At 35.8% G+C, this 15,194-nt stretch overlaps 1 protein-coding gene across 4 annotated transcripts in view; it reads left to right on the forward strand.

The window, feature by feature from the left end:
- The window catches only part of FRY (FRY microtubule binding protein), a 217,494-nt gene that overhangs the window by 114,299 nt on the left and 88,001 nt on the right, over positions 1-15,194 (forward strand). For all 4 annotated transcript variants that reach the window (XM_056328753.1, XM_056328750.1, XM_056328751.1 and 1 more), the window contains exons 12-18: positions 2,492-2,595; positions 3,077-3,185; positions 4,128-4,214; positions 5,939-6,110; positions 7,772-7,904; positions 12,301-12,408; positions 14,696-14,951. In XM_056328753.1, coding sequence (XP_056184728.1) covers positions 2,492-2,595; positions 3,077-3,185; positions 4,128-4,214; positions 5,939-6,110; positions 7,772-7,904; positions 12,301-12,408; positions 14,696-14,951 — 969 coding nt within the window. The remainder of the gene's footprint in view (positions 1-2,491; positions 2,596-3,076; positions 3,186-4,127; positions 4,215-5,938; positions 6,111-7,771; positions 7,905-12,300; positions 12,409-14,695; positions 14,952-15,194) is intronic.

Here is a 15,194-nt window from a genome sequence, read left to right on the forward strand (position 1 = left end):
GGATATGGAAATACTTGACCCCAGTCAAATTCTGGCCAAAGGGCATTTCATACTATCCTGTTGAAAGTGGTGTAAAAGATAAAAAGTATCCTGGTTTTGAAATGCAACATTTATTGTTAACTAAACTTTATTTGCAAGAAACTGTTCAAGGCAGGAATTCTATATAGGAGAGAGTCAAAGCACTGTGTTTCATTTAGAGGCAAAATTTTCCAGTGAGAGCAACAGTTCCTTGTCTCCAAACCACATGGGACAAGAAGAAAGCTCCAGTACAATTTGAGCCAAGGGTGCAGAACTTAGTTTACAAAGAATGGGTCAAAAAATGTCTGTCTCAGGAATTAACTCATGGATACCAACGTAATATCCTATTGACCTAAATGGGCTAGACCTAACGCCATATTATTGGAAAACAGAAATGGAGGAATTAAAGACTCTTGGCAGTCTGGTTGCTCCTCCACCAATTAGAGAATAAGAGATGGAGGCTTGAAAAAGAAAATTCTAGAAGATCAACAACAACAGATAAAAGCCAGCAGCACTTATCAATCAAGAAGCAGAGCAGATCCTGGCAGAGCTCTGTTGCCACCTGCTCCCATGTTCAAAAGGTCCACGTCAATTTTGACAAATTATTCAGCACCAAAAGTGATTAGGCCACTGCCAGCAGTAGGAAAGGAACCACACTGAGCACCAATACCTCCTGTTGGGAAGGTGAAGATGATGTCAGGTATATTAGGCTAAGTGTTCCTTGTCCTAATGGGATTACTGGCTGGGTTTTTCTTGACCAAAATCCTCAAAATAGTAGAGTCTCAGCTGGTGGTGGGCTTCCTTCAGCTTTCCAAAGGGAGACATGCTGTGTGCTTTCCAAAGTACTGGCACCCAGCCACCATGCACTTGCACAGATCTTGCCTGTGGACATGCCCATGATTTTCCTGGATGTTTCTCAGGCGTTTTATCATCTTCCTCTTAATCCTGCTTCTGCTACGAAGCTTGCTGTTTCTGATAGAAAACTGGTCTGCTGTTTACATAAAGCTCCAATGATACCGGTCTCAGCCTTTTTCTCCTCCATCTCTTCTCAACTGCCCTCACAGCTGAACTACCTCATCGCTGGAATATTTGAACTTTTGCTTATAGGAATGACTTCTTCCTCTGCCACACAAGCTCTCGTTACCTTAACTCAGTTAGCCACAATGTCTGCTGTTTTCTTGAAAGCTTTGGGGTAGGAATAAACTTTGATAAACGTTCTCTGTCACCTGTTGAAGAAATCAGACTCTTAGGACTGAAATTTGCAAGGACTGACATGATGATACCTCATGAAAAATGGATTGAAAGTTAACACGTTATTAAACAAATTGATTGTAACAAACGTTACAATTTTTAAATCCTGGAAAGATTAATAGGCCACATAAACTTTGGCATTCCTTTTATTACTTATTCTAATCTTGCTACAATCGTTGTATGCTGCTATAATAAAAAAAAAGGAATTTCAATTTTCTGTTCCATATAGAGCTTTATTGTATAAAATATGTTGCCAAAGAGTTAAATGGAAATTGCAACCTGGGGACAGTATTCCTATTCCTAAGCTTGTGACAGAGGTCACATTGGAAGTTGGAGCCATATCCCATATTATCAGGAGATCGTCTTACTTCCATTTTATAGGACCTAGACCAATGCACACTGAAGAATTATTGATGGCATTGTTTGCAGTTTCTTTGATCAATGAGTCCACATTTGTCTGCAGACAAAAAATCAGCTCTTTGCCATGAAGATTTGCAAGGCCAGGCAAGTCTTACCTCAGGTCAAAGTGTACTGGACTCCGTCAGAGTTTAACCCAGCAGGTGGCCCAACACACAGGAGACCATCTGATGGGACTGCATACACTTGCACCTACTCGGAAGGCTCTTAAAACTGCCACAGAAACAGAACACTGCAGATGACCAGAGACCCAAAGACAATCTTGTACTAGTTCAAAAGTTTCCAAAAATAAACAACAATCCAGACAAATAATCTCATTCCGTCCAGTTGATCCCAGATGCCATGTTAATTAGGCCAGCCTAAGCATCCACAGATTTTTGTCATTTTCACTTTTGAATATGTGCGGTACATTTATTTATCTGCTGTGTTTTTCATACCAGCTCTCCACCATAGGGTGACAGCTTTTGAATTGACAAACTCACCTGAAGATGAGGTTTTCTTTTCAGAGTCAAATTGAGGTGGCTTTCAAATAGAGATTTTAGATTGTAACATGTATCTAATTTAACTAACTTGATACTTGGGGTTTTCAACAATTTAAGTAATACCAGGAGAGGTAGGTCAGAGGCATCACCAGCATTCTGCAACTACAGGAATGGGATACCGGGCAGATGTGAGGCTGTATCTTTTTGTAGTGTCGTTATGAAAACTCTGAATCTTGACATCCATTAAGTGCAGAACTTCCTTTTCAATTTGTGCCTGAAGTTTATTCTTATATATTCTTATATATTGTTGTATATTTCTCTAGAATAAGGACCCAAAAATGGCTCGAGTTGCACTGGAATCTCTGTACAGACTACTGTGGGTTTACATGATCAGAATTAAATGTGAAAGCAACACAGCTACCCAGAGGTAATACTTGTATTTGTAACAATAAGCCTTGTAGAGTGGATGTTGCCAGTAAAGAAGTTTTATAGTTCTCCTGAATTCCTATGAATTGAACCTATTCCTGTTGTGAAATAAAAAACTCAACTGTACACAACAGAATATTCCCTTTGTGGCACTGCTAGTTATTCTCCCACCTGTTAAAGTTACTGTATAAAGTGTTACTGCTTTTGGAAGAACTAAAAATCACTCCTTGCCTGGTTGAAGTTCGAAGTATTTTTGAAGTGACACGTCGTTGACTGGTTTATTGTTACTTCTAATGTAGCAGTGAAATAAGATAATTACATGGTAGCAAAGGATCAGAGCAAGATATCTCATTACATTTTCATTTCAAAGGAAATGCATTCTAGCCTTTCTAAATGGAGTAGGATTTCCAACTTAGGTTTCATGGTAAGTGAAGGTCTGCAAGGTTCGGAAATGTCTAATGCATTTTTTCTTTCATTTACAGTCGACTTATTACTATTGTCACAACACTTTTCCCAAAAGGGTCCCGTGGTGTTGTGCCAAGAGATATGCCTCTAAACATCTTTGTGAAGATAATACAGTTTATTGCACAGGTATGGGAGAACCATGCATATATCTTTCCAGTTAATGTATAACTTGTTTTCCCAATAACAAATTAACAAATAAGTAAACTTCTATTGTTTGAATTTTTTTGCAACCCCACTGTCAGTATCTTTCATCTAGACAATGACAGAATTATAGATTGAGCTGGGGCAGGCTTCTTTCGAACAATAGGTTTTGATTAACTTCATTCCACTGAAAATGCATAAAAATGTTTTCACTTCAGCTCAAAGGTATTTTTTGACAGTTTTTGGAGTTGCTAGCAAGTCAGAAAATGCATTTGTTGGCAGGCTCTGACTGTCAGTAAAGTTCAAAATAGTAAGCCGTATTTTTTCCTGATACTGAATCATTCCTGCTATAATACAAGGAGTTGCACTGCTTTTAAAGCAGTAAGTCAGAGGAAAACCAAGTTCAGCATGTAGTGGACACATTTTGTTCTCATCAGTTCAAATGAGAATTGCTATAATAAACTAACCTTCAGTGCTGGAAGTTTCATCTCTTTTATTACTTAAACTCAGAAAACATTCCCACTGAGCAAAGCACTGAAGCACATACTTAAAGTCTCTGAATAGGAATGAATTAAACAGATGCTGAAAATCTTCCCTGAGCTGTGCCATCTGTGGACAAGTTTCTTTTATGTAAAATACTATGTTAGTACCATAATTACCAGAGTTTAAATGAAATAATTGAAAGCTTTATTTCCAAAATGGATCATTTTCTATTTAAATGCTATAAATCTTATAAATCTTTGAATTTGTCAACATACAGCAGTGTTGAACGCTTACATCTGATAATATGTTCTGCATACTTCTGAAGATCTGTTTTTCCATCCTTTTAAATAAAACCTGATTAAACTGGTTTTCAACATTCTGTTGCCTTAAAGAAAATAAGTAGCAGAGAGCAGCTTAATAATTTTAATATTTTTACTATTTCAGGAACGTTTGGATTTTGCAATGAAAGAAATTATCTTTGATTTCCTTTGCGTTGGAAAACCAGCAAAGGCTTTCAGTCTCAACCCTGAGGTATGATGTGCATCTCCATTTTTTTGAGTTAATATATGTGGTATTGTGCTACATTCTAAGCATGCTTTCACCTTTGTCCAGTTCTCAGGCCAAACCTTGAACTTGATTTATTGGTAAAATACATCTGTGGACTTTGATCTGTGAAACATCACATTGTTTATGCATAGCTCATGTTTCCTGACTGAAGATTATCAAACGTGAAGTTGTGCAGATGTATAAACAAAAACAAAAAGATAAATAATACTATTGGTCACAGTATTTCCTTATCCCTCTGCTGTTGTTATATGGAATGCTTTAAACTATTTTAATGTAAAATTAAATTTTCTGTAACAGTTTCAGTGTTTTTCAAAACAATTTTACTGAAAAAGAGTACATGATGCAAGAAGAATTGAAGATAACAAAGAAGAAAAAACTCTAATAGAAGTTTTACCACTCTGACTGGTAAATCTTCACTAGCATTAATGTTGTGAGTCAGCTTCCTAGTACTTTCCCTAAAGAAAAACATAGGAATCAGAAAAAAAAAATAAAAACAAGTAGTAAAATAATGAAAAATTATCTTGGAAATATTTGCTTATAATTTTGAAAACATTTTCATTTGAAAATAAGAATAAACATATTAAAAATAAACATTTGTAATCATCTTATAAAATATGTCCATATTAATCTTGCAGTATTAAACAGTCATATCTATTCACTAAGTTGTTTAAAATAGAATTATTTACCTTACAAAAATTATGTTTGATACAAAAAAAAATTTGGAAAAGTAGATTAAACTTCTTGCTGTCAAAAGCAGCAGAAGTGAAAGGCAAGCTTTACTTTGAGCACAGCTTTCATCTTTCTTCAGCAAAGAAAAACAAAACAGCGTTCATGAGCAGGCAGTCCCCACCACGCTCTGGGTCAGTCACCTGCAGGATTTACAGAGGAGGGTTCTGCTAAGGACATTTGTGTATTAGCATTGCATGAAGCTGAGCTCATAGGGAATAAACATAGTCCTTGGCTTCTTGATGAATCAACATCTGAATTATTACTGGGTCTCAACAGCAATGGAAGTCTGAAAACAATGAAATAGGGCTACTTTTTGATGTACATAGACTTTAGCATTCTAAAGAAAATACCCATAATCTATGTATATGTATAACGCAGCTGTGGGAAACTGTCAGTGGGACAGCCTCTGACGTTTTGGAATACATTCCTTGGAAGTAGAAAACATTCTGGTCTTCTAATTGTTACATTGCAAAGCCTGCAAGTTTTCCTCTGGTGAATTCCCAGAAGGCATTCAGGTCACTTAGCCTCATCTTCCTGATATTTTCACATTGCAGTTTCAGTGCTGAGCACCATTCCAGACTTTCACTCAGTATGGTAACCCTGGGGCCTTTTGAGACAGTTACTGAACTTTTTTCATAATGGACAATGTAGGACAATGGTGGTTAACTGAAGGTCCGGTTAAGAGGCATTACTAAACTCCAGGTCATATCCATGTTTTATCCTGAAGATAAAAAGATAATGTATAAATGGAAATACTTAGAAATAAAGTTTTGGGAGGGGAGAGCACTATTTATTTCATAGGCATTTTTTGTAAAATGTGTCAGACTAGTCAGTTAATGTAGCGAAGATACAGAAAAAAACGCTGGCAAGTACATACTTAAAATTTCAGAGTGATTAAAGAATATTAGTAGAACATGATTATATGACTATGATACTCATTCATCTTCTGAACTTTACAGAGAATGAATATTGGTCTGAGAGCTTTCTTGGTAATTGCTGATAGCTTGCAGCAGAAAGATGGTGAACCTCCAATGCCAGTGACTGGAGCTGTCCTTCCCTCTGGAAACACTCTCAGAGTGAAGAAGACATATTTGAGCAAAACTCTTACAGAGGAGGAAGCTAAAATGATAGGTCAGTAAGAGAATGGACAATATAGAAACTTGGATGAGAATGAATGTGAAAAAGTCTTCAGCACCTGAGCAGAATAATTTACTATTATTAAGTATTCAATTGATTTCTTTAAACATTTGTTTTATTGTGCATTCTAATGGAATGTATGGTTTAGTTTGACAAATGCAGCTTTTTTAAATTATTTCAGGAAGAGTCCTCAGTCATGCTCTACAAGTGGTAGCAACCCTATGTTCTGGGGTGGGGGTTAATTACAGTTAGTTAAGAATTAGCTTCTTTCAGTGCTGAGTAGCTGTGTTTATTCATGGCTAGTCATCTTATTAAAAACAGTGCTTGTGCAAAGATTCCTTTGATATCCTCATTTTAATTGCAGTATCTCACACTAAGTGAAACTTTCAAAATGGCAGGCACTTTTAAATATACAATAAAGCTGAAGTCCCTGACTTAAAAGCACCATTACCTTGGGCTTCAGATCAATGACTACACTGATCTTTGTAGTCAGTGTAGAGGAGAATCCTGTGGGGTAGAAGAGCTTCTGTGTCAGGCCCTGAAGTTCTTGCTGGCAAAACAGAAAGGCTGGGTACTCATCTTAGCATTTCTTTAAGTCCCCAAAGTTACATCAATTAAACAAAGTCTACCTGTTTCTACACCAGTATCAGACCTGTGTTGTACTGTTGCTAGATCATAGCAGTAATATCAAGAAAACAAGCAGTGTAAGACCCACTGCTGTTGAAATATACAACATAGTATTTAGAGTACTATCACTAATTCAGTTCATTTTGGTTACTTCTCATGCATTTGATAATAAATGTTTGCACTATTGAATTCTTGTAATCTATTAGCAATTTCTTCACTATTTTATGATACAATATTCTGGTTTCTATGTATAACATGTACGATTAAGCTAGGTAATTCCTATATTTTCTTTTGCCTTCTACTCTGCCATTGAAATGTTGATCATAGCATATATGAAAACTGATGTCATTTTGAAATTCTAAGTTTACATTCTCTTTGTCAAATAGGAAAAGAAATGAATAGATAATAGGTGATTAAAAATACATTGTTCAATGTTAATATATAAAACTTCATTAAGAAAATTAAATTTTTAGCCTTCGATGAATATAGAGAAAAGTTAATTCAAGTTGTATTTTTAAAGTATTCCGTGTTCATCAGCTGCTGTAAAGCTGCATGTCTAATATTGTTTTTCACTGAAAGTGTCATGCCATTAATTTCCATACCAACTTAAGTTTTAGGACAGCTCATTCATATTCCTTTTTTCTCTTTGCCTGTAGTTTTTACTTGCTGCTGGTTCAGAGCTTTTACTTCTGTCATGAAAAGTCACAAAATACGTTGTATAACTTGACAAACTGTGTGACTTCATTTGACTATGTAGGGACATAGTTTGACTAGGTATCTTACATTTTTTTCTCCAGGAAAAATACATATCTATCACTTGGGCTGTTTTTACATACAATAGCATTCTTTTTGGAGAGGGCAGCATATTTTGTCTCTGAATCAGGATATCATTACTAGTGGAATATGCTATCTCATGAGGGAAACATTTTTTTTAATTCATGCAACACAGCATGATTGAACAGCTTTCTTTTTCATAATACATATATCTATATATGTCCCAAATTATACAAAAGTGCATATTATTGCAGGTATGTCATTATACTATTCTCAAGTAAGAAAAGCCGTCGACAACATCCTCAGACACCTTGACAAGGAAGTGGGTCGCTGCATGATGCTAACCAACATACAGATGCTTAACAAAGAACCAGAAGACATGATAACGTAAGTGCTAAAGACCGGTAATTCCCATAAAATATTGAGATATCATTTCAGAACTTTTCCTCTATTTCTGTCTGTCATGAGTCATCAGAGAAACAGCAAGAAACAGGAACACTTAGCTTAGTATATACTTTGAAAAACTGTTTATGACAAGTTGATTGAACTTCTTTGTATATTGCAGTGTTTGGAATTAAACTGATGCTCTTGATGTGTCCAAAATCACATGTGAATCCTATGAATGTTTCGATGGTAGAAGTTGAAAGCCCAAAGTAGGAAATCTGTCAGGTTATGCTCAGAACATGTTTCAGGGTATATTTGCATCACTGAACTTCAAAATTAATGCAAAAAAATCTGTAAATCCCTAATAATAATAATCTTTCAAAATTCCCATTATTATTCATGCCTGTAATCAAGATCAAATCTTAAGTGAAAACCTAAGTCATTTTGTGATAAGAGTCTTGGATTTAAGCAGTGCCCCACTGGAACAGAATCAAACCAATGTGTCTCAAGCAGTGTCGAACAGCAGCATTTTACACTCTCACCCAAAATTATTAATGAGGGAAGTTTCCTGAAGAGAGTCCTAGTGAGGTGGACATGTAGTAGAGACATCATTTGACACATGCAAAGCACGGAGTGTGGAGATCCCAACTGTAAAGAGACCTTGCATGTCTTTCCTGTTAGAGAGGTAGACATGGTACTTATGCTAGAAAATAAACAACCCTTGGAAAAAAGTTCAAGTTGTAATGAAAAGGATGTTGGTCTCTCCAAGATTGTTTTTCATATACTGTCAAAAAAAAAAAAAAAAAAAAGACAACTTGCTAAAAATACCATGAGTGGTAGATAGACTGCAATGACTGGCCAAATTGAACTACCTTTTGAACTACCTTATACAGCTGATACAGTCTTTATGTTTTAATGTCATTCCTCTGCCCTTCTTTGTTGCTGTGGATGTGTAGATGAGTTTGTAAGCTCTTTGAGTCTTTAGCATTCTCTTATTTTATTTATATTAAATGCTAACATTACTATCTGATAATATTTGATATTTTTTTACAGTACTACCCAGTACGCTGCTCAGTACTCCCAGCCAGTTTTCGTAACTATTTTGGCTATCCAGGCTTTTGTGAGAGGGAAAGTGAGCTTTGGAACTCACATCTTATTCCCAAAAGATAATTGCATAGTAAAACCTTGAGTGCTTAGATAAGTAGTGTACTCAACCTTGGCAATAAATGTCCTTTCTATGGTTTCTCAGCATCACCAAAGTGTTGTTTATTTTTAGAGTCAGTGAACAAATAGATTTAAAAGAATTTTTAATTTCAGGAAGTCTTATGGTTTGGTAAAAAAATTGTCAGAGACATAAAGATTTTAAGGTGGAAGATCTAGACATGTAAGTTACTGTATTTTTGTGTTGCACTTTGTCTCCAGACAAGCTGTAAGTTGATATATACACTTGAAAGGAAAAGCACATTAGAACACATTTTTACTTCTTCCAAGGAATAAAATTATCTGGGGTGCTTAATTATCAGTTGATCTTTTAAAATCATGTGAACTCATGAAAAACATCATTAGCTGTTACTATCAGCATTTTAAATGGTCCTATTAAAAGCTGCATTGTGCATGATAACTGGAAAAGCCATCATATTATTTTTATGTAATTGCTTACCATTTTATTCACAGAACTTCATGCATCACTGGACTTACGTATTTGTTTTGAGTTTTTGTGGACTTTAATACATAGATACCACACTACATTTATCTGTATGTTAAAGTTATGGCTTTTTCATATTTACATATAGATAATGTTATTGTATAAACTGAATATCATAATGATATTTTTAATAACAAAATAAGAATCAGAGGGAAGTAGCTAGTTAATGAGCAGTTACAACATTTTAAAGTGTACAGATTCTGGAATTTGCTTTGGTAGTGTTAGACATGCTTCTATATTCAATGACTGATCCTTTAAGCATTTATTGTTGAAGTAATAAATGTCACTCTGGAGAGTCTTACTAAAATCCCGGCTAAGGAGCATCCTTTGCATCCTCCACTGAGATATGAATTTCAGTACTGCTTATAATTACTTTCCAGCATCTAATCAGAATAGGGCATCCATTCTTCAAGCATACAAACGTGCTCTTGCAAGCACTTCAAAAATTTTTCCTGACAATACCTAGCTAAAATCTGATAGTGCTGGTATGGAAACATAAGCTTCCAGGTGAGGACAGCTGTCAGTGTGTTCATCCAGAGCTCATCCTGTTGGATACGGAATCAGCCAGAGATGACTGCAAATTCTGCAAGGCCCCCTTTGCCAGACACTTTGCATGCTGTGTCTGGTATCTCAGATAAGTTGGGAACTTGAACCTCAGATTTGAATCTTGTCCTGCAAGTCTTCTGAGCAGCTGATAAGCCACAGAACACCCACAGATTTTATATTTATAAATAATTACTTATTTGACTTCAGAAGAGTTTCCTCTCGGACTATTATTTTACATGCATCCATTTTAAATGCACAAACTTCACCCTCACTGGGGAAACTGCAAAGTTCACTTTCTATTTCAAGTCAGCAAGGAATATTCATTGGCTTGCCTGCAGATAAAGTTACCAATGGCATTTTACTGTTTACAACTACAAAAATATAGTATTTTGCACTGGTTATTAAGCCAACTAGTGTTTGCATTAGCAATAATAGTTCAAAGGGATTTGTTTATAATCAAATTATCAGATGAGATGTTGTATTTTACTCTTTTTCAAGTCAGCTACTGACACCTTTTTTCAAGTTCTGTTAGAATAGAGATACACTAAGAGAGATAATTCATTATGGAAATACTTCCCCCTCATTGTACAAATTAAAGTCAGCAGATTAAAATCAAATCATCTTCTTATTAATGTAATATATATCCAAGCTGGTAAGTATATAAGATGTTAAGAGAAGGAATGGTATTCACTACAAAACTGTCTTTAATCTTTGAATTAAATAAGCCTGATGTCAGTTTATGCCTTTCTGTACCCATTATTTCAGTGAATGCTCAGTGTTACTCTATAGATCTTATTTTAGACTCGTGAGACGGTATTGCATTCAGACTTTCTCTGTGACTGAACACCAAAGTAAGGTATCCAAACGCAATGTCCTCCGTTGGGTGGAGAGGCAGAGTAGTGCAGTAAGCAGGGCGCTGGACTGGGGTTCAGGAAAACTACGTTCATTTTCTGTTTTGTCACTGAATTTCACTGTGGCGTTAAGTAGCTTACAATGCTTCTCGGTGTGTCTCTTCCCCATCCCCTTCTTTTCTAGTTCAATCAGAAGCATATTAAAGCAGGAACAGTCTTTTTCTGCATGTTTATAGTAGGGTCCCTAAAATAGGACCATGCTCTTTTGGTCCCTCCAAAGCATTTTACAGGCTAATAATTAATAATACTGTGGGAAAGAGTATACAGTTTGGAATGCTGTTATGCTTTGGTTATTTCCTCTATACTCAATCATCAAATAATAGATCATTTAGTTAAAAATGAGCAAATAAACCCCCCCACATTGTGAGGTCTGTCTGAAGGACTTCTTTAATCTGCATTTGTACAAAAGGTACTGAAAAAAAATCAGAAAACAATTGAAACTGTTGTGAAAATAATCAGCAGCTGAAACTTGGGCTACTTTTAGAAGATTTAAGGACTCGCAACCTAGTTTTTGGTTCATGCTGAACATTAGACTCAACTATGTTCTCAGGCTGTTAGGAAGCACCTGAGCCATTCCACAGATTAGAGCAGCCTTGGGGCTACTAAAACATGTTCTAGCTGAACATGGTTGCTAAAGTGCTGCTATCTCAGGCAGATCAACAGAAGCTTTTTGGCCATAACTACCTCTAAATTATTCTTTTGGAGTGTAAGAATGTGTGGTGTGTGATTTCCACACATCTGTGCCCTATTGAGGGCAACTGTCTGGATTTTCAGTCTTGTTATTTGGGCTTCTTATATATCCACTATTTGCTTTATACAACTGATGAAATATAGCTGCACTGTGATAGGGAATACCCCAACTTTTTCCTCATTGCTTCATTCGAAGCTTGCATCACATTAATGCTGATCTTGATGGAAGAATCCTCCTACATTTTAACTCCATCTTGATGTATCTGAAGCTCCTCTCAGAAAGAGACAAATGAATCAGTAATAATTGATTTTTCAGTACCGTATAGATACAATGCATGAAAAATGTCAAAATCAAAACGATTTATTCAATGGAAACTTTTATTCATGCTTTCTTTTTATTTCATTTATAGTGTCTAGCTTTCTGTCCTGATGTTCTCAGTAGACCTCTGGTACTCCGTTACATCCAGCCCTTCTCTGAAGAACTGTAGGTGGATCATTTAACAGTTACTTGTTAAGCTTAGTCAAAATTCTATTTTTAATTTTTCAGTGGTGAAAGAAAACCAAAAATTGATCTGTTCAGAACATGCGTTGCTGCTATTCCTCGATTGCTTCCTGATGGAATGTCAAAACTTGAGTTGATCGACTTGCTGGCCAGGTAAGCTGTTCAAGAACAGAACAGAAAACTGAGTCACAGAATGTGTAACTGTTTCTTGGACAAAACCGTGTGCTTATAAAAAGCTATCTGCTATTAATGGAGAAGACCTAGAAGTCCTAGCATCCAAAAAAATACAGCTTCAGAGAAGAAAGTAATAAACGGCTTAAGGAATTAATACCTGGCCTAATCTTAATGTAAGTCTCCAGGCTACCCCAGTACCAGAGCTGCTTCTACATTCTTGATACTATCCCATATTTATTTGGGTTCAGATTGACTATTCCCAGTTATGAAGAAGTAGTCCCAGGAGGTGTGTCTTTGCTGTTGTAGAGAACACTACTGTGTCTTTTCTGGGTCAAAGACTAAAACCAATACAAGGATAAAAAATGTTGAAGAGTTGAGGTTTCTGTTCCTCCCTGTTCTTTAAAAAAAAAAGTGATAAACTGTTCTGCCAGGGATTTGTGTGGGGCTGTGTTTTTGGGATGGAAAGCTGTTAAATATTTTCTTCTCACTAAAGATAAAATAATGTCTTTGGGTTAATGGGTTCTTTTATTCACGGTTTGGTTTGAATTTTTCATCCTCACAACAGATGTGTCTTTTGGCAGTTTCCAGAAGGAGTCTAACTCAGCAGCTAGACTTTCTTCCAGGACAGCTGTACTCAAATTATAAGCCATAAAGCAGATGTCAAGTATATACTGTACCTTTTGCCCTTTCACTGCCCGGTGAAACCATTCATTACAAATTCCCAAGTAGGTCTTAAATTTAATTGACTCAAGTGCAAACAAGCAAACTAACACTGACTTAATGTTACTCCTCAAGCTACCTGTCATATAGTGGTAATACATAGATGCATTCCTATGCTCAGTTTTAATTTCATCTCATTTAATAATGCCTTATGCAGTAACTTGGACTTAGAGATGTATGTCTTTTGTATCCTTTTTTCCATTATTACTTTTTTGTCATTGTGGAAGTCATTTCATGGATGACTTAATCATAGTCTCAGGGGTTTTGCTTGTTTTTCTGGTTTTGGGATTCCAAAGAGGAGACAGAAATAGTCCTTTCTTAGCACAACAAAACTGTGTTTCTAAATTTATATATAAAGTCACGTGGTTATTGAAGTGTAACAATTATTTTTGGGATCATATTCACCGGGGTGAAGTTTCATGGCAGTTGCTTTCCTTTGACTTAAATTAAATGTTCCCTGCCTCACAGTTAGGCAGCTATAATGAACTGAATGTGTTACGAACCACATCTCATCATACACTTCCAACTGAATGGAATTTGCTTCCACTCCATTTGGCTGTTTTGGTTTTTTTTCTCCTTGCTTCCCGTCCATTTCTTTATAGTGCATCCTGTTTTCAACTGTGTAGATTAAATGTAGATAAAATACTTTGAAAATGAGTTCTAACACACTACAGAAAATTACAGTCTCATGGGTAATTAAAATAAAATACATCATAAAGGCAATAAACCAGAAATTGCAGAACACACTGATCTGAGTATTCTGCCAAGCTACCAACAGAGGTTTGATGCTTTTTGTTTAAAAAAAATGTATAAAGGATTTCTATGTTGGAAAGAGCTTCAACATGATGCAAATACAGAAGAAATAAAATTTGAACATGGGATCTAAAATTGCACCATCATTCAGAAGGACTTTGGGGATGTCCGATGTGTTTTAAAAGTATAGAAATCCTGAGGTTGTTTTTCCCATTTCCCTATCCTAAGTTGTTTAAAACGTAAAGCAGTTTTTTTTAAATCAAGTGCATCTTTTTATTTCTTTTGAAGATTTGCTTTCAATAATTATAATTAGCTTCTTGGCTAAAGATCCATTTTAACTGTTAGGCAGCTGAGGTGTTGTGATACTTTTAGCTTTCTATTGAAAGTAAACAAATAAATATATAAATTATGAAATTATGTCTTAACTTGTAAGCCTTTTTTATCATAACTAAATAGAAGTTGTTTTATAAGTGAATAAATCAAAAGTATACTTGGTTCAGGGAGAGGGCAAAGTTGCCAAATTACGTGCTTTAAGATACTACTTTTTAGGAGTGCAACAAAGACTTCTTCTGGATCCAGGAATATGTTCTGGCACTATTGTAGCAATTACAGTGTAAAACCAGGTTAAGGATGTTAACAGTGGTCAGTAACAATGAAATCATGGTAGTACCATTGAAATTTATGTTGTCATTGGGAGTTTTCTGTCAGTGTTAAGTTCCCAACAAACATATGCTCCTTACCCCAATAAACATTCCTTAGATTTGTATTACCTGACATTTACTTTTACTTACAGGCTGTCTATCCATATGGATGATGAACTTCGACACATTGCACAGAATTCTCTTCAGGGTCTACTTGTTGACTTTGTTGACTGGCGGGAGGATGTACTCTTTGGTTTTACTAATTTTCTGCTACGTGAAGTGAATGATATGCATCATACCCTTCTTGATACTTCACTGAAGTTGCTGCTGCAGTTGCTTACACAGTGGAAGCTTGTAATACACACTCCAGGAAAAGCTTCTGAACAGGCAAAAACCAGATCTGCAGAGGTATGAAATCAAGAGATCTGTGTTCTAACATTTATAGCAATAGAAGGCAGAAATTAAATTCCTTGGTATTGCTGTGGTTTATGTGTTTTGTGCTTACTCACCTGAGAAGAATTCACTATGTAAGATTTTTTAAGGTAATTAGTTCAGGTGTCTTTTGAGGACAGCTATGTCCTTGTGTAATACAGCAGATGTTATTGTTGAGCAACATAGGAGAATGCATGTCAAACTGAAATACGCACATCA

This window comes from Falco biarmicus, chromosome 2 (assembly GCF_023638135.1).
Source record: "Falco biarmicus isolate bFalBia1 chromosome 2, bFalBia1.pri, whole genome shotgun sequence".
NCBI lineage: Eukaryota > Metazoa > Chordata > Aves > Falconiformes > Falconidae > Falco > Falco biarmicus.